This window comes from Callospermophilus lateralis, chromosome 10 (genome assembly GCF_048772815.1).
Source record: "Callospermophilus lateralis isolate mCalLat2 chromosome 10, mCalLat2.hap1, whole genome shotgun sequence".
Taxonomy (NCBI): Eukaryota; Metazoa; Chordata; class Mammalia; order Rodentia; family Sciuridae; genus Callospermophilus; species Callospermophilus lateralis.
Window position 1 is genome coordinate 56453584 of NC_135314.1, and position 20941 is coordinate 56474524.

A 20941-nucleotide genomic window follows, 5' to 3' on the forward strand; every position below is an offset into this window, starting at 1 on the left:
CACATCAATAATTAAACTTGATTTTATTAGCAGTTCAGTTTTCCCATCAGAAAAAACTAGAAGTAATTTAACATCATGAAATGACACTGTAAAGGTCTTATTTACTAACTGAAAGATTGTTCAAGTTCCTTGTTTTATCACCATTTTAAAAAGTGGAATTTAAAATTAGAGTACTGTATGGCAGGCGCAGACACACATGGCTATAATTCCAGTGGCTTGGGAGGCTGAGACAGGAGGATTTTGAGTTCAAAGACAGCCTTAGCAAAAAGTGAGGCACTAAACAACTGAGTCAGATCCTATAAATAAAATACAAAATAGGTCTAGGGATGTGGTTCAGTGGTCCAGTGCTCCTGAATTCAATCCCCAGTACCAAAAAAAAAAAAAAAAAAAAAAAATTAGAGTACTGTATGAAAAATGCTGCTGTCCCTTGTTGCAGCTTCTACACTTTAGATGGTATCCTTAGCTGTTTCCTCCTGTTATTTATAACTCTCTCTCTCCTGTGCTTTCCTCCCCTTCCTCCCTCTACCTTCCTGCTAATCAGTGAACCCAGGGCCTTGGGCATGATAGGCACATTTACTTGCTCTTTCCATTACTGAGCTTTACCCTAACCCCTGTTGATATTTCTTGATACAACAATTTTAAACATTATCTGTTGATTTTCTTCTAAGCAAAGTGTATTCCTTGGTGTTTCATAAATACCCACCTCATCCAAACAACACGCCCACTGCCTCTCCCCTCTTCTCAATATAGTTATCACAGATGTTTATTAAGTCAATAATCAATGTTTATGGTATTATAACTAGGTAAATATTCACAACAATCCTTCTTGGGTACTATGATATCATTTCCTCTCATGTTTTTCCTGGGAGTTAATACTTTTTTGTTTCATTTCCTGAGGGTATCCTGGAACCCTTTGGCCTCTTTAATGCAGTCTGGACTGGTTACCTTTTGAGCTTGTTTCACAGTTGTTATCCTGGAATGTTTATATCATTCTTAAAATTCTCTTTTCCTTTCTCCTGTATAGGATCTCCTGTTTCTCATGCTTCCCCACCTTGGTTTATTCATTTCCTTGGAGTAAATGTAGTAGTTTTCTGAGGCATGATATGTGGGAATAGAACTCTTTGAGTTGTTAGTTTGAACAAAAAAATCTTTATTCTGCCTTCACATTTGATCAGTAGTTTGGCTGGGTATAAAATTCTAGGTTGAAAATAATTTCTACTCAAAGTACTCATTTCTGTTCAAAGTTTAGAAGTCGTTGCTTTTCTTTCATTGTTGCTGTTGAAGTCCAAAGACAGTCCGATTCTTCTTCATTTGTATGTGACCTTTGTTGTTTCCCAATCTCTATAAGCTTTTTGGATATTATTTTTTAATCCTTGAAATTCCATGATAATGTGCTTGAGTGTGAGTCTTTTTTACTTAAGGGCAGTCAGTGAACCTTTCCAAGCTGAGAATTCATGTTCTTTTACTTTGGGAAATTATTGTTTCTTTTTTTACTTGACATTGTTTAGGATCTTTCTGTTGAGGGGGGTTGTGTATGTATATGTAGTATGTCTAATATGGAATTTCATCTGCCACATTTTACTTTTCATTCCCTAATAAATTGATGCCTGACTTGCTTTTCTGCAGTCACATACCTTCTTACTTGTACATCTTTGTGGACCTGTGGGAAAGTTTTTTGGGTTTACAGTCTCAGGAGTGTGATTCCTGCAGCATAGAATGAGACAGTTAGGGGCTGGGGATGTGGCTCAGTGGTAGTGTGCTCGCCTGGCATGCGTACTGCCCAGGTTCGATCCTCAGCACCACATATAAAGATGTTATGTCCGCCGAAAACTAAAAAAAATATTAAAATTAAAAAAAAAAAGAGACAATTAGTTTATGTGCCTACCAGTAGTACAGGAGGTTCTTGTTTGCCCACATCTTTGCCTCTGCTTGTCTTATCTTTTTAATCTTTTTTTAGTCTGATGGGTATAAAGTATTTCAATTTACATTCTCTTAATTACTTATAATTTTGAGCATCTTTTTGATGATTGTTTATTTTGGGTTTCTTCTGTTTTTGGTATTTTTTTTTTTTTTTTAAAGAGAGAATGAGGGCTGGGGATGTGGCTCAAGCGGTAGGGCGCTCGCCTGGCATGCGTGCGGCCCGGGTTCGATCCTCAGCACCACATACAAAGATGTTGTGTCCGCCGAGAACTAAAAAATAAATATTAAAAAATTCTCTCTCTCTTTCTCCCTCTCCCACTCTCTCTTTAAAAAATAAAAAAAATTAAAAAAAAAATAAAGAGAGAATGAGAGAGAGAGAGGGAGAGAGAGAGAATTTTTTAAATTTTTATTTTTTAGTTCTCGGCGGACACAACATCTTTGCTTGTATGTGGTGCTGAGGATCGAACCCGGGCCTGCATGCATGCCAGGCAAGCGCGCTACCGCTTGAGCCACATCCCCAGCCCTGTTTTTGGTATGTTGAAGTTCCTTGTGGAACTTTGTCTGTTGATTTTAAACTTGGAAAATATTTTCTCTAAGCTTGTCATCTTTCTGTTCATTTTGTCTTTGATTGGATATTCAAAGTTTGTATTGTTTCTTTGATAATCTCTTCATTTTCAACTTTTTGTTCTTTTTGTGTATTATTTGGATATAGGACTTCTTAGGTGATTTAGATTTTCTTTTCTTTCCTCTCCATTCCTTAGTCCTTTTTATTTTTGTTTTATTTCTTGTTGGTATATTATCATCCCTTAGGTCTTTCTTTTGTTTCCCAAGAGATTTCCTTCGTGTTTTTAGTCCTCTGTTGAATTTTTAATTTCTATCCACATTTTAAGTTTTTTCGAGCTCATTCTTATATTATCTATATTGTTTCATAGACACTATAATCTTTTTTGTGAATGTTAATGATCAACTTTATTTTTTGTTTTGTTTTGTTCTATTCATTGCTCTATTTCTTCTGAGTTCCTGTGATTCCATTGCTGTCTTTTTTCTGTGTAGAGGCTTTCCCTAGATGTCAGTAATCTTATGGCTGTGCCAAAAACTGAATTGTATCCTCTGTAGGTGTGGCTTGTTGAGGGTGAACAGGGTAACTGGTTGCCATTTGCAGGACATACTGATATGTCTTTTCTCTTGGACGATCAGTTTTCCTGAGGAAGAGAGCCTTTAGTCTCTTGCCTGGAAGATACACACTTGGCGGCCATATTTTGAAAACCCTTTTAGAAAAAGTTTTTATTTATTTATTTATTTTTTAAGCAACAGGGATTGAACCCAGGGGCGCTTTACAATTGAGCCACATCCCCAGCTCCTATTTTTATGTTGCTTAGGGCCTCGCTAAGTTGCTGAGGCTGGCTTTGAATTCGAGATCCTCCTGCCTTAGCCTCCCGAGATGCTGGAATTACAGGCATCTGTCATGGTTTGGGGCCAAGGAACTGGAGTTCTTAATTGTGTTCAGATACTCCTGTTTTCTTTCTTTTTAGAGAGAGAGAGAGAGAGAGAGAGAGAGAGAGAGAGAGAATTTTAATATTTATTTTTTTTTTAGTTTTTGGCGGACACAACATCTTTGTATGTGGTGCTGAGGATGGAACCCCGGGCTGCATGCATGCCAGGTGAGCGTGCTACTGCTTGAGCCACATCCCCAGACCCTATACTCCTGTTTTCAATGTGGTACCTCACTGAGTTTATGTTATGTATGTATTTATTAATTTTGGGGACCTGGGGATTGAACCCAGGACCTCATGCATGCTAGGCCAGCATTGTACCACTGAGTATCCTTGACCTGCTTGGAACACCATTTTAAATTCTCCTTTTCATTTTCTTTGCAGTGATTGTCTCAACATCTGGAGGGGTTAGGGAAGAGTGATTATCTGGCTATGAAGAATATGGGAGAAAATCTGAGTGTGTGATGGTTGTTTAGACTTTCAGCTGACTTCAGTTTTTGGCCCCAGTCCTCATTTTACCCTCTGAAATATCTGGGGGATCTTCTGTTTACTTAGCAACCTGCCTGGTGGGCGGTGTAAATCATTTGTTTCTTAATGACTCTGCCTTTGCAGGTGTTTTATTTTCAGAGTTCTCCACTTTGCTAGTAAAATGTAACTTGACCAGTAGTTTTATAGCTTCTAAAATGGCTTATATATAAATCCACCATTTACTTTTTACTTTCTCCTGGCTTGAGTTTTTAATATTAAGTGCACATCTTATATTTCTACAAAATTATATATAATTTGTATAATGGAATTAAGATGGATAGCCTTTCATCCACAAATACTATTGCAGATATTAAATGTTCAGAATATTTAGGGTGTGTTTGAGATTTACTGACTGTATAGGCTGACTCAGCATACTGTGAATATATAATATCTTGACTATAATAAAAATAGAAAAAATCTATAGTCAGTGTATTTGGGATATAGATTGGTGGAGGATGGAAATACCATTAAATTGAGATGAAGTGATCTTATAGGATAAAGAAATACAAACTTGATCTAAGAAGTGGCAGAGATGTAGGTTCTTATACATTGAAATAATACAGTGATAAAAGTATTGAGGTTAACCTGAGAACTTTTGGGAAGATAACTGAAAAACAGAATCTGAGGTTGGGTAGAGTCATTTAAAGCTGGTACATTTATCTAAGTATAGGATGCCTAGAACAGGTTGATGGCAGTGGAAATTGATAGGAACAGATAAATATCATTTTGGATGAGATAAGCAAATTTTAATAACTGACTAAATGGACATGAGGGAGAAAGTACAAAATCTTCTTTTGAAAAAAAAACACAATATATTTCAGTTTTACCATCAGGAACTTTTTTTTTTAAATCTTGTTTTATTTATTGCTGTTTTTGGCTTCTGTAGAAAAGAAGAGGAAAGGACATCATGGTTTTTATTTTAAAGTCTTCTGGGTCCTCAAAGTATTTAGAAAGTTATTGACAATAACCTAAAATGTTAATGACTTAGGTGATAATATCCTAGAAATGTGTGCTTAGGATAAGTCAGATTAATTTTCACATGCTATTTGTTTTTTCTCTTGTCATAGGCTTATATAGATTTTATTTCCTTCCTTTTTCATCAAAGCTCTCGTCAGTCCAACTTCAGCCTGCACTTTCAGATATATTTTGCATTGTTATACAACAGAACAGGTTCTTTTATATTGAATTTCAAATGCTGATGTATATGAGAATTGATGATCTTTAAAAAGAAAACCCCCATACCTTAGGGATCTAGTTGTCTGTCTCAGATCTATTAATCAGATTCTTAGAAAGGATAGTTGAGGTCTGTGTTTTTCAGAAGGTTCTCCAGTGTGACAAATATAATCTACCTCATCCACACCCCTGCCCTGAGAGAATAAACTCACCAGTCTCCTTTATGGATACTGCTGAAGAAATCTTTATAGTTTTAAATGTACATATTTTGAAGTCTATAGATATAGACACCTGCTCCCCCTCCCCCTCCATTGGACATCCTTTATTCATCTGCAATTGTTGTTAGCCCATACAGGCCTTCTTTTGACCTCAGCCATGGTCAGGGAAACACTCAAAGATAAAAATCATGACAGATTTATTTTTAAGAAGGCTTTTAGGTTCATAGCAAATTAGAATGGTAATTTCATAGTCTATATCTAACCTTTCCCTCACAAATATACAGCTTCCCTTACCATTAGGATCCTGCACCAAAGTGGTTCATTAGTTACAGTTGCTAAAACTGAATGTGTCTCCCTTGAAGTGCATGTTATTGAGAAGACGTAATCCCTGAGAAGACGTAATCCCCGATAACGATGTTTAAAGGTTTGGACTTTAGGAGGTGATTAGGTTCTGAAAGTGGAGCCCTTGTGAATGGGATTAGTGCCTTTATAAAAGAGACCCTGGAGAGCTCCCTTTTGCCTTCTGCTATGTGAAGACACAGCAAGAGCACAAGGGCATGGCTGTATGTGAATCAGGACATGGGCCCTCATCAGACACTTCAGTCTACTGAAGTGCTTTGATCTTGGACTGCCCAGCCTCAGAACCGTGAGAAATAAATTTCTGTTGTTTATGAGCTATCCAGTCTCTGGTATTTTGTTAGAGCAGCCCAAACAGACTAACAAAGGTGATGATCCAACATTGATACATCCTTACCACCCAAAGCCTGTATGTAGTTTATGTTGGGGTTTATTCTTGGTGTTGTATGTTCTGTGGGTTTCAGCAAATGTAACATCAACCATTATTGAATCTCATAATTTTCCTGTCCCCCAAATTCTCTGTGTTCCACCTATTCATTCCTTCTTCCCCCTAATCCCCTAGCAACCATTGATCGTTTTTTTTTGTTTCCATAGTTTGCCTCTTCTGGAAGTCATAAACTTAGAATCATACCCATATGTTTTTCTAGAAGCTTCAACATGATAAATATAATAACCCTTTTTTCTCCAAAGTGAAGAAGCTATAATCAGTATTAGTTATGGATACTGGTGTAGAAATGTTTAAGGAAGCATTAGCAGATGTAATTGCAAAAGGGTGCTATACAATGACTAATTAAATAAATCAAGGATCCATTACTATAAGTCAACTCTATTTAATAATTCAAAGAAGAAAAACAACTACCCAAAAGACATTTGTTGTAACTCAACACATATTTCAGATTTCATTTTATTTTATATTATTTTTGGGGGTATTGAGTATTAAATCTAGGGCCTTATGCATGCCTGCCAAGTGTTCTACCGAAGAGCTACCTCCTCAACTGCATAGGTGTGAGTGGATGGTACTTAGGTGTGATTTCTTTCCTTTAAAAAAAAAAAAATTATCTTGGGGGGGGGGGCGGTGCTGGGGTTGTGGCTCAGTGGTGGAGCACCTGCCTAGCAAAAGTGTGAGGCCCTGAGTTTGATCCTCAGCACCACATAAAAATAAAGATATTGTGTCCATCTACAGCTAAAAATGTATTTAAAAAATTAAAACCTCAAATAGTAACGGAAACACAGCAGTAGTTCTGAAACCCCAAATGTCCATTAGCCAGTGATGAGATAAATTATAGAACAATCATACAACAGAATGGTATTCATCAAGAAAAGGTACATGCAACAGTATGATGGATCTCAGATGTATTATAGTAAGTGAAGGAAGCCACACTTAAAAGGCTATATATTATATAGTTCCATTTATTTATATTCTGGAAAATGCAAAACTATAGGGACAAAATTAGTGATTGGGTTTGGGAGAAGTAGGTTTCCTGGAAGGGGATCTGATATTTGAAGTGACAAAAAGGTAAATTGTAGTAGTATGTATGACTATGTCAGTATTCAGAAAGCCTTTTACATAAGTGGTAAATTTTATCATATGTAAATTTTATGTCGTAAATCTGGCCTTTAGAAAAAATTCTTAACATTGTTTTGGAAGTATGAGTTAATAAAGGGCAGTGAAATAGGAGAAAAATGTGAGAATAGAGAAGGCAAAATTTATAAATATTTGAAATATTAAATATTAAGAGTGTCAGCTGTGAAAATGTCAAAACAGATTTCAGTAGCAGATTTAATTCAGTGGTTTGCATAATATGGTAACGAAACATTTTCTTGTGTATAAACAATAATAGAATATAAGGGAAGGAAAGTTCACATTCATTATTGCATTAAAAGAGATAAAATGGAAATAGTTAATTCTTGACCAAGAAGACAGAATATTTTGAAAATATTGAGTTTTCTTAATCTCTGTTTTGACTGTCATTTGAAAATCAAAGGACTTTTTCTTAACAAGACAAAAGATTATTTAGACCAATGGTTCTCAGATTCTTTGGTTTCTGAATTTCTTTTTATTCTTAATGAAAATTCCAAAGAACTTTTGCTTGGATTTTTTTTTGTTGTTGTTATCTCTTAACATTTATTTTGTTTGAAATTAAAACAAAATTACACAACACGGGCATACACAAGCACATTCCATTGACTGTCAGAATGATGATGTCATCATACATCATGAAGTCTTTGAAAAACTTGTAAGAGTGAAAGTGAAAAGGACATTTGACAACTTAGTAATATTAGTATGAAAATAGTCTCAAGAGAAGTGTATTTTTTTGTGTACATTGTTGAATATGTAAAAGTTGAGTTGTAAATTCTTTGTTAGTGTGTGATGAGGAGAACAGGTACCTACCCTGGTACACCATACAGCATTTTAAAGAATAGCTTGACAGTTTCAAAACCGTAAATGCACATACATTTGGTGTCAGTGTTAGAATTTATTCATGGCTATAATTGCACAAATATGCATAAATGCACAAAAAATATGTGTTATAGCATTGTTTGTCAATGAAGAAAATTGCCAGTCATGTCTAGGGTCTGTAAAAATTAGTTATGATATTAGTAACCATAGTTTAAAAATTAGTTACTATATTAGTTGAAAGCTTTCTAGGATTGATAGACAAAGTTGTCCAGAGTTGAAACTAAGTGCAGAACTGTACATAATTAGCATATCAGTGTGTCATAGAAAACAAAAGGAGATGCATATAGTTATAACCACTTTTTGAAAAGACATAAGGAGAACTTGATGGTGGTTATGATTGGAAATCAGTTGAGTGCTTTTACATTTATTATCTTTTGCTTCCTAAAAGGGAAGAACATTTCAAAGGCATAAGTGAACTAAATATATGGTGATAGAAATTATTGGAGGCATTTGAGAATTCAATTTAAGGAAAAAAGGAAGAAAAAGTTTCTGGCATTGTTTTAGTTTTCTTTTCTGCCTACTGGTTTTAAAGAATGACTGCTCTAAAAAACAATACGTACTGCTATTTCTCCTTTTACCTTCTCATTTCTGTGCTTTTATTTTGTACTTCTGTTTTGTGAAATTTTCTCTTTGCCTCAACTTCTGAAATCCTATCTATCCTTCAGAAAAAGAAGACCCACCATCTTTATGAAACTATTTCCAATTACCTTAGTCAGAAGAGAGATCTTTCTTTTTGAACATTTTGAGTTATTTATAGCCATTCCCTCATTTCTATATACAGGCCAGGCAGTGTAAGTATGCTTTCATGTTATTTCTCTTCACCTTATGAAGTGTTATCTCATTGTGCAGATGGGGAAAACATGCCTTGGAGAAGTCTAGTATCTTCCCTACATCATTGAAATGAGAATACATGGCTTCAAGGATGGATTTTATCTATAAACCTGCTTTTTATGATACTTTCATAAAAAAAAGCCAAGAATAGTTAATTTTCATGTTAACATTTCTTTCCTTTTTAGAGTTAAAAATTGTTTTTGAAATAATTTTAAACTTACAGTAAAGTTTTCAGAAATGTTCAAGGTTTCCTCTGTACACATTCATGTTTCTCAGTTGTTCATTTGCTTTTGTAATTATTCTTTCCACATATATTTTTGTGTTCCCAATATTGCTTTTTCTTAGTTGGCTGTCCTTCCATTTCCTCGTTGAATACAGACTTACAGTTAACTTAAGTCTAATTGGTTTTGGTTTGTTAAGCTTTATTGTTCTTGCCATGTCACTAAGACTTCTTTCCTTTGACCTAAAGTTTATGATTCTTGAATTTGGACAATCATTGCAACACTGCTGTTATGTTATGTCATTTCCGAGCCAAAATGCTGCCTGCTTTAGGAAACCAGTACTTTTCTGTGTATTATTTTTGAACACCTTAAAGTATGATATCATTGGAATTATTCACAAATTCTCATCTGTAGTATACTCACCTTTCAGGCTGATAAAGCTCAGTCTGACAAAATACCACTGGGTGGATATATTAGTCTGCTCAGGTTGCCATAACAAAATACCACAGACTGGGTGGCTTAAACAACACAAATTAATTTTCTCAGTTCTGAAGCCTAGAAGTGAAGGTTAAGTTCCAGCAGGGTTAATGTTTGGTGAGGCTTCTACTGACTTGCTACTTGCATTCTTTTTTATTTTAAATTTTTTTAGTTTTAGGTGGACTCTGTATCTTTATTTTTTTTAATGTGGTGCTGAGAATCGAACCCAGTGCCTCATGCATGCTAGGCAAGCACGCTACCACTTGAGCCACATCCCTAGCCCCTCCTGCATTCTTAATGTCTCTTCATATGGACTTAGTGTCTTAGAAGTCTCTGGTGTCTCATTTTCTTTCTCTAAGGACATTAGTCCTACCAGTTTAGGCCCCATTCTTATGATCTTACTTACCTCTGTAAAGTTCTATATTCAAATATAGTTACATGGGGGTTAATACTTCATAAAAATTTTGAAGGGACATTATTCAGTCTATAACAGTAGAGCACTTGTTTGTTTCTTCTTCTCCCCCCCCCCCCCCATTTTTTGGTACTGGGGATTGAACAGATGCATATAGTTATATAACCAATTTTTGAAAAGACCTAAGGAGAACAGGTTCTTGCTAGGTTGCTCAGGGCATTGATAAATTACGAGACTGGTTTTGAACTTGCCATCTTCCTGCTTTAGGCTCCTGAGCTGCTGGGAGTATAGGTGTATGCCACCATACCTGGCAAGCACTGGGTTTATACAAGAGACCTAGGTTCATATACTAACTCTGTCTTGAATTAAGTGTGTAACCATGGCCAAATCACTTAACCTCTGAGTTTCCTGATTCTATACCTATAAAAGGTAGGGATAATAGTTTTTACCTTATTGGTTTGTTAAGAGATCCAAGTAAAACAGAAGTTATGACAGCACATTATGAACCAATGATTCTCAGGCGTGCGCCTGTAAACCCATCGGCTCAGGAGGCTGAGACAGGAGGGTCACAAGTTGGAAGCCATCTTCAGCAAAGCTGAGGTACTAAGCAACTCAGTGACACCCTGTCTCTAAATAAAATACAAAATAGGGCTGGGGATGTGGATCAGTGGTTGAGTACTCCTGAGTTCCATTCCCAGTACTGGGGGAAAAAAAATGAACCAGTGATTCTCAACCCAGACCCCTATCAAAATCATTTTTAAAAAGAAAATTGTTTTAGGGGCTGAGGGTATAGCTCAGTGGTAGAGTATGTGACTATCATGTGTAAGGCTCTGGGTTTGATTTTTAGCACCCCGCCCCCCCCAAGTTCCTACAATTTTCAGCATAACAAATAAGGAGCTCTGTTCTGACCCTCCCCCAGTAAGTAAAACTGAGGAAAATTATAGTATAAAGCCTCTGGAAATGGTGCTGGAACATTCAGAAGTGAAAAATGAGGGGAAAAAGCAAAAATGGGCAGAAATGAAGGGATAAATGATTCAATAATAAGACTGAGGAGATGTTAATACCCTACTAGGTAGAATCATAACAACTAAAGTCATTAAGGAAACAACACCATAAATGAAAGATAGTAGTTTATTATCTGTGCATGGTACATTCTAATACTGTCAGTGGAAGTTTTAAACCATATATATACTAAACCCTGAATACAAGCTGCAACAGTTGTATGACAGCTGAGATAGCCTGTAAGTGAATAATGGTTAGATAGCATACATAGCATTGGTAAACTGGATGAACATAGGGGTTATTTACCTCCCTGGCAAGACAGTAGAATGGTGTGAGATTACATCAGTAATTAGAATGATGTGCAGTTTAAAACTTATGAATTGTTTATTTCTAGAATTTTTCTATTTAATAATTTTGGACCATGATTGATCACAGGTAACTGAATACTCAGAAAGCAGAACTGCTGCAGATAAGGGGTGGACTATACAAAACAGATATGAAGAAGGACACATTATATGTGACCTTATAAAAATTAGAAGAATTATGAAGAAATTGAACTGTTTTATCCCAATAAATTAAATTACTTCGACATTTTTTTTTTCCAAAAGAAATACTATCAAAACTCTCAGTAAGGAATAGACTACCTTATGAAGGCATCACAAAACTACCTACAAAGAAAAGCCTAGGCCTATCTGATTTCACTGCTGGATTCTACTAAACATTTAAAGAAGAATTATTACTAAATCTTCACAAACTCTTCCAAAAAGCAGAACAGGAAGGAACACCTCCTAACTCATTAAAAAAAAAAAAATATATATATATATATATATATATATATATTTTTAAGGTGTAGATGGACACAACATAATGCCTTTATTTTTATGTGGTGCTGAGGATCGAACCCGGGTCCCGTCTGTGCTAGGCGAGCGCTCTACTGCTGAGCCACAATTCCAGCCCCCTCCCAACTCATTTTATAAAGCTTGAATTACTTTGATACTATAGCCAGAGAAAGGCATTTCAAGAAAACTACAGACCAATATTACAAATATGAACATAAAAGTCCTTGTCAGAATACTAGCAAACTGAATTCAACAGCATATAAAAAGGTTTATACATCATGACTAAGTGGAATTTATCCTAGAAATATGATTGTTTTTAAGTCAAAAAATCAATTAATGTAATGTATTAGTAAAATAAAAAAAAATGCTGTCATCTCAATAGACACTGGAAAAAACATTTTGATAAAATCCATCACCTTTTTCTGATAAAAAGAGTCAACTAGAAATAAAAGGGAACTTCTCAACATGACTAAAGTCCATCATTCCTATTGATGAAATACTGGTTGTTTTGCTTGTAATAATCTGGAAGAAGACAAAGATATCTGTTCTCTCTACATCTATTCGATTTTGTACTGAGGTTTCTAGCCAGAGAAATTTAAGAAAAAGGAAGAAACAATATCAAGGTCAGAATGGAAGAAGTAAAGTTCTCTTACACATGACATGATCTTGTATATCCACTAAAAAGTTAGCACTCATATAGCAAAATTGTAGTCTATAAGACTAATACGTAAAAATCAGTTGTGATCTATAGGCTTGCGATGTACAGTCTGAAAATGAAATAAAATTCCATTTATGATGGCATAAAAATAATATATTTAGGAATGAATTTAACAAAAGAAGTCTAAACTTGTAGAAATAAATTAAAAATGATCAAAATAGAAAAGTATTCTATCTTAATGAGTTGGAATTTAACATGCCCAAGTGCCAATATTCCCCAAATTGACAGATTCAGTGCAGTTCTATCAGAATCCCAGTTGGCTTCTTTATAGAAATGGAGAAACTGATTTCTCAAATTCATGTGGAATTTAGGAATTCATAATAGCTGAAACAATCTTGAAAAAGAATTTCAGTAGGAAGAATCTTTCTCATTTCAAAATTTAGTATCAGACAGTAGTAATCAAGACTGTGGAATTGACAGGATAACACTGTGTGTGTGTGTGTGTGTGTGTGTGTGTGTGTGTGTGTGGTGCTGGGGATTGAACCCAGGGCTTTGTGCATGTGAGGCAAGCACTCTACCAACTGAGCTACATCCCCAGCCCAGGATAACACATATTAACTTATAGGTCAATGGCATAGAATTGAGTGTTAAGAAATTAAACCATGAAAAAAAAAAAATATATATATATATATAATTATGGTCAACTGGTTATCAATAAGAGTGTTATTATAGTCTCTTTGAGCAGTTTTAACAAAATACCAGAGACCAGGTGACTCATAAGCAACAGAAATTTATTTCTTACAGTCTGGAGGCCAAGAAGTCCAAGATCAAGATGCTGGGAGATTCTGTATTTAGTGAGAGCGTGCTTCCTGATTCATAGATGGATGATATTTTCACATGGCAGAAGAGTCAAGCAAACACCGTGGTATCTCTTTTTACAAGGGCAATAATCCCTTTCAAGAGGGTTCTATCATCATGACCAAATCATACTGACCCCACCTTCCAACACCATTACAACAGGAGTTAGGATTTCACATACAATTGAATTTTGGAGGTACACAAATGTTCAGTCTATAGCAGTTGCCAAAACCATTCAATGAAGAAAGAACAGTTTCACCAAATACTGTTGGGAAACCGCGTAGCCACTTAAAAAAGAAGTTTGACTCTTCTCTCTCACCATGTAGAAATCTAACTCGAAATGGATTACAGACTTATATGTAAAAAATAACATATAAAACTCTCAGAAGGCAACATAAGTAAGGGCCAGGATTCTTTTTTTTTTTTAAAGAGAGAGAGATAATTTTAGTATTTTTTTTTTTTAGTTTTCGGCGGACACAACATCTTTGTTTGTATGTGGTGCTGAGGATTGAACCCGTGCTGCACGCATGCTAGGCAAGCGCGCTACCGCTTGAGCCACATCCCCAGCCCCTAGGATTCTTAATATTATGACACTAAAAGCATGGACAAGAAAAGAAAAAGATTAATTTGGACTTCAAAATTAAAAGCTTTTGTGCTTGGAATGATACCATTAGGAAAGTGGAAAGATAACCTATATAATAGAAGAACATTTACAAATTATAGTTGATAAGACAGTTATCTGAAATGGATAAAGAATTCTTACAACTCAAAAGTAAAAATAAACCAATTAAAAAAGGGACAAAAGAATTTGAATGAATAAATTTTATTTGGAGATATTACAGTTAGCAAATAATTAGTTTGAAAAGAGGCTGTATTTCATTAAGTCTTCAGGGTATTGCATACCAACACCACAATGAAATATTGCTTCATATGCACTAGAATGGTTAGGTTAAAAATCTCAATAGCAAAATGTTAACGAGGATGTAGGGAAATTACAACCTTCATGCTGCTGATGGGAATTTAAAATGGTAAAACCACTTTGGAGAAACAGTTGGATAGTTCCTCAGTTGATAAACATTACATACCTCAGCATTTCCATTCTTATGTATATAGCATGAGAAATAAAAGTTTGCATATGGGAAAACTCATCTACAAGCATTTATAGAAACATTGTTCATAATAGCCAAAAGGCAGAAATAGCTCAGATGTCCCTCAGTTGATCAATGATTAAATATAATTGGATATGTACATAGAATGCAGTATTTTTGAGCCATAGAAAGGTCTGAAGTACTGATATATGCTACAATGTAAATGAGAATAGTTTTGCCAGATATTGTTGGGAAACTGCATAGTCACTTAAAAAAGAAGTTTGACTCTTACCTCTCATCAGTTAATTGAAGGAAGCCAGTCATAAAATATTGCATATTATATGATTGTGATCACATGATATGTCCAAAATAGGAATGTTAGTTAAATGATACAGTGTTCTTTTTTTTTTTAAAGAGAGAGTGAGAGAGAGAGAGAGAGAGAATTTTTTTTTTTTAATATTTATTTTTTAGTTATCGGCGGACACAACATCTTTGTTTTGTATGTGGTACTGAGGATCGAACCCGGGCCGCACGCATGCCAGGCAAGCGCACTACCGCTTGAGCCACATTCCCAGCCCCTACGGTGTTCTTTTTAAGGTGATGAAAGTACTCTGAAATTCACTCCAGGGATGGTTGCACACAGCTGTGAATACAGTAAAAAACCCCCCCAAAACAAAAAAAATCACGCATTACGTATTTTAATAAAACTTTTTAAAATAATCAAATCAATTCTGGTGACTCTTTGGGGTGAGTTTAGGCATGTATATGTTTAAGACTGAGCTTGTGGAATAGCAAAGCTTATGATAGTTAACAGTAAGCTCAGCTGTTCTCTCTCCACACTTGTAGAAATCATGACCACCCCAGGAAAAGAGAACTTTCGCCTGAAAAGTTACAAGAACAAATCTCTGAATCCTGATGAGATGCGCAGGAGGAGGGAGGAAGAAGGACTACAGTTACGCAAGCAGAAAAGAGAAGAGCAGGTAAGTTCTTGTTTATTTCTTATAAAGAACTTAATGCTCCATATTAAGAAGGAAATCTCACTCCCATTTTTATTTTAACGTTTAATAAAAGTTTCCCTTCCTCTTCTATAAAATCAACATATTTTGAGGATAGGGAAGAGAAGGTACTGAAAAATGGATAAAAAAATGGGTCAATCTCTCAGCTTCCTATTTTCTCGGTATAACTACTATTTAATATTTTGGCCTATATTTTGTTTTTCATAAATTGATGCTTCCTTCTTAAGATTTTGTACATGTTGATTCTTAAATGACCAAAAAACATTGCTTCTTGTTATAAACTTTAATTTGAAAATTTATAAACATAATACAAAAATAAAGAGATAATGAAGCTTATAAACCCATACCTGCTGCTTTCTTTTTTTTTTTTTTTGGGTGATGCTGTGATTGAACTCAGGGCCTTGTGCATGCCAGGCAAGCACTCTACCAGTACAGCTATATCCCCCCCAAATGTGGCATTTATGCACAATGGAATATTACTCAGCACTAAAAAATAACAAGATTATGGCATTTACAGGGAAATGGATGGCATTAGAGCAGATTATGCTAAGTGAAGTTAGCCAATCCCTAAAAAACAAATGGGAATTTAAAATGGTAAAACCACTTTGGAGAAACAGTTGGATATAAGGGGGTTGACTCAAAATGGGATTCCCAGGGAGGAAGAGCATGAGAAGAAGATTACCACTAAATAGGGAAGAGAGGTGGGAGGGAAAAGGAGGAAGAAGGGGAATTGCACAGAAGATGGAAGGAGACCCTCATCGTTATACAGAATACATGTTGTGAGGAAAAAAAAATCTAATGTGTCCCATTAGATTGGGTAGAGAGAAGTGATGGGGGGGGAGAGGAGGGGAAGGGGGATAGGAAGGGCAGCAGAATAAAATAGACATTATTATTGCTGTATGTATATAAGTGACTGTGTGACCAATGTGATTCTGCAACCTGTACAATCAGAAAAATGAGAAATTATACCCCATTTGATTCAAATGTATGAATTGTCAAGATCATTGTACTGTCATGTGTAGCTAATAAAAAAAAAATAGAGCTATATCCCTAGCCCCACCATACCTGCTTCCTATTTGTTTACCTTTACATTCCTTTAGTTTTTTTTTTTTTTTTTTTTTTAAGGAGAGAGGAGAGAGAGAGAGAGAAATTTTTTAATATTTATTTTTTAGTTATCGGCAGACACAACATCTTTGTTTGTACGTGGTGCTGAGAATCGAACCCGGGCCGCACGCATGCCAGGCGAGCGTGCTACAACTTGAGCCACATCCCCAGCCCCCATTCCTTTAGTTTTAAAGTAAAATTTCAGGGAATGTATCTTTTTATTCCTGAATGATTTCTGTATTATTCATAAGAACATTTATGACATTGGGTTTTTAAATTTTTTTTCTTTTTTAAAATCATTTTTAACCTGAGAACATCTTATGAGAGCATTGGGACTTAGCCTCACTGTATCTCCCTTTAAAAGTGCTTAGGATTAGGCTGGGGTTGTGGCTCAAGTGATGGAGTGCTCGCCTAGCATGTATAAGCACTGGGTTCGATCCTCAGTACCACATAAAAATAAAAAATAAAGGTATTGTGTTCACTTACAAAACACACCACACACACACACACACACACACACATAAATGCTTAGGACAAATGGTTCATCACTTTCTTTTTCTTTTAATATTTATTTTTTGTTGGACACAATACCTTTATTTTATTTATTTTTATATGGTGCTGAGGGTCAAATCCAGGGCCTCAGGTTTGCTAGGTGAGCGCTCTACAGCTAAGCCATAACCCCAGCCCGGTCTATCACTTTCAACAGACATTTAAAGGCCTAAAGCTCAGATGACTGGTTTTTTTTTTTTTTCTTTTGCTAAGAATAGACTTTTGAGTCTTGAAGGACCTTTTGACCCCCACATTATAAAAACTTTATAAAGGTGAAGGCATATAAATGAGTGAGAACCCTTCATACCTGAAAAATAAGATAATCTGTCATAAATATTTTGCAGTTACAGTGAAATACTAATGTGGTGCTGAGGGATGGAATCCAGGGCCTCGCACATGCAAGGCAGGCGTTCTGCTGCTGAGCTGCCATCTCAGCCCCAATACATACTCTTGAGAAGCACAGCTCTAGATAATTTAGGTGAAATCGAAGAGTACATTACAGTCTCAGTGTTTTATTTGTTGGGGTTGTAGATGTTTGAATCAAGCACTTTATTATTAGCATTATCATCATTATTGATAAGGGTACTTTGTTATATTATGAAAGACTTTATATTGTGTATAGTGAATAAAGTTATAAATTCTATCTTATCATTTTTTTTTTTTTTTTTTTTAGAATTTTAATATTTATTTTTTTTTAGTTATCAGCGGATACAACATCTTTGTTTGTATGTGGTGCTGAGGATCGAACCCGGGCCGCACGCATGCCAGGCGAGCGCGCTACCGCTTGAGCCACATCCCCAGCCCTATCTTATCATTGTTGACAGTAACTTTTTATTCATAAAAGGGTTTCTTTTGGATTCTTATTGCCTCTCTCCATCTGTCTGATTGATGGTGGATTTATTTATTAGATTCTGTTTTTGTGGTAAAGTTCCTTTGCTTTGAAATCAAAAAACGTATTGTTATATACTTATATTCACCTATATAAATGTGAATGTATGCATATATGCAGGTGAACACAGGTACTGATCTGAATATAATCTCACACGTAGAGATTGTCTTTAGTATAAAGCCATTTTAAGTTGTGATAGTGGTACTCTATCATTAACACAGTGTTTTATTTTGTTTCTTCTTGGCAAGTTCATACAATTAAACGTTCATACAATTGTATGCTAGTTCATACAATTAAACGCTTATAAAATTTACATTAAAAATAAAATTTTCATATTGCCTGAAGGTAGATGCTCAAAGTACTTAGTATATCAGGTGGCAAGTATGACCTTCATACATCTGACTAAAACAATTTTTAATTGGAAGTTTACCATATTGTATGAGATCAGAAATTGCAATAGGGCTTTTATTAGTTTCTGGAGACTGCTCTATAAAATTTTAATTTTGTCATTTCACATACACTAACTTGTATGGCCAGAACTAGTAAGAGTAAACAGGCTTCCCAATACCAAAACAGTACTTACTTCACACCTAATTTCTAAAATAGTAAACATCAGGAAAACACAAATTCATTCAGGGACTGTTTATCTTTGCACAGTTGCTTTGTCATCTATCTGAAAAAGTAACTGGCTTACACCAACTGAGCAGTTAGATTTGAGAGTAATATAGGAGTGGGTGCTGCCAAATATACTAAAGATATCTAGCTTTTAGGGCTATCCCTTCAGTATATAAGAACTTAATATTTGTTATCCAGCAGCACTGTATAAATGATCTTTGTGCAATTGCCAATGACAGACCAAACTAAAGTTTATTTTTAATTTTTATTAATGCCTTTCTAATTGAGCTCTTACTTTCTCTCTCTTTTTCTACAGTGTTAGGGATTGAACCACTGAACTGTTATTTCCAGCCCCTTTTTATTTTATTTTATTTTTTAAGATTTTATAGTTGTAGATGGACAGCATGCTTTTACTTGTTTAGCTTTTTATGTGGTGTTAAGGATTGAACCCAATGCCTCACATATGCTAGGCAAGCACTCTGCCACTGAGCTATAGCTTCAACCCCTCCTTTTTATTTTTTATTTTAAAACAGTGTCTTTCTAAGTTGCCCAGGCTATCTAAACTTGGCATTCCTCCTACCTCATTCAGCCTCCTGAGTAGCTGGGATTACAGCTACTATGCCCTGGTGGTAACTTGTAATTCTTCACATACAGAAAGAACAATTTGTGTTTACTAGTAAAAGTTTTTGAGCTACTTAGACTTGCTGGCTCAGTGTCAGTGGGTAACACAAGTGTTGCTAAAAAGTTCATAAAAAAACAATGATGAAGAATGGAGACTTTCTTGAAATTAGAAGAAATATCTTCTGGAATAACCAAGATGATAGACTCTGGATAGCTAGTATTTCCCATTAATTATCTGACAGACTAGGCAACCTGTAGTCTGTAAATAAGTGTATGCAAATCATGATTTTTTTTTTTCCAAAAAAACCATTTTTACTTGGAATACTTTGTGTACCAAGTTGAAAAAGCCCAGTAATGCTAAAATACTTGAAAATACTTGAAATAATTTTTCTGTTGCTTTCTCAAATAAGCCACTTTTAGCTCTCTTCAATGTTCAATGTGGCTTCGACTGTTACATTTCTAAATAATATGTGTATATTACTGTGTAACTTTTTCAATTTGAAGTATTATCTATTGATGTTCTTTTGTGATAGTTGAAGATTTAAGTTCTTATATAACTTTCCATTTTTTCATTCTCCTAGTACAGTAATATTTCATTATGTATGTGTTATTCACAGCTAAGTAGTACACTGTGGTTACATTTTCTTTTTTGTACTTTCTTTTTCTTGGAATATCCTCCCCCCACTCCTTTATTAAACTAGTTTGGCTTTCTTCAGATTTTTGGACTAAATTTTTTTCAGTTCTGAGTCTTTCCAGAGCTTTGTGTGGTTTATGGACTTGTTTCTCAACAGTAATCCCTCCACAGAATTTTTAGGTTTGATCTTCCATTATAGTGACTCATGTCTTTACTAAGCCTGCCTTTTATTGTCATAGATATGGTTAGGGGTTACACATGTCTTCTGATTTCAATAAATTAGAGTAATTTATGGTTTTTGTCTTTCTTATGATTGCAGGGTGGTGTTTCTGAGGGTAGGCGGATAGAAAGGACTGTTATTTTTAATTTGTATAACTCATCCTGAAAGGCAGATTGTTTTATTTTTGTTACTAGTGGTTGAAAATTATATTGATTTAGAAAAGAAAAGTTGTATGATCTATTTTAATTCTTCTGTTGTAAATAATAGAGCTGTATGATCTCTTTAATTGTATGTGAATAATATATTGTTGTGAATAATAGAGTATACAGTTCTAGAATAGTGCACTGGATTAATTTTAGTAATTTTTGAAGTATGGATGATAGTAGTTAAATATAGAGTATTGTATGTATGTCAGGTAAACACTTTATGAATTAATTCTGTCAGCCAAACTTCAAGGTGAGTTATTGTTTCTTTTTTATGATATTTATGTGTAGATTGAGCTTGTGAGCCACAAATGAAAAATTTAGATTTTATTGGATGAAATTCAATCCAGGTGAATGTCTTTAAATAATCTCTGTGATCCTGGGAAATATATAATATAATATTTTTATAAAAAATTGAAAAGGGAAGGATATACATTCATTACTGACATTCGTAGTTTTTTTTGTTTTTTTTTAATCTTCCCTTGTGGTTGCAACAGTTCAGTGGAAACACCTTGGTCATAATGAATAATACTCTCTGTCACTTGAAGGAACCT

The 20941-nt window shown here is 34.9% G+C and overlaps 1 protein-coding gene across 2 annotated transcripts in view; it reads left to right on the forward strand.

Annotated features, from left to right (window-relative positions):
• The window catches only part of Kpna1 (karyopherin subunit alpha 1), a 67335-nt gene that overhangs the window by 3534 nt on the left and 42860 nt on the right, over positions 1-20941 (forward strand). The window contains exons 2-3 of one of the 2 annotated variants that reach the window (XM_076868897.2): positions 3515-3581; positions 15383-15516. In XM_076868897.2, the coding sequence (XP_076725012.1) occupies positions 3554-3581; positions 15383-15516 (162 nt within the window). In that variant the 5' untranslated portion in view covers positions 3515-3553. The remainder of the gene's footprint in view (positions 1-3514; positions 3582-15382; positions 15517-20941) is intronic. The other variant, XM_076868898.2, reaches the window with a different exon arrangement.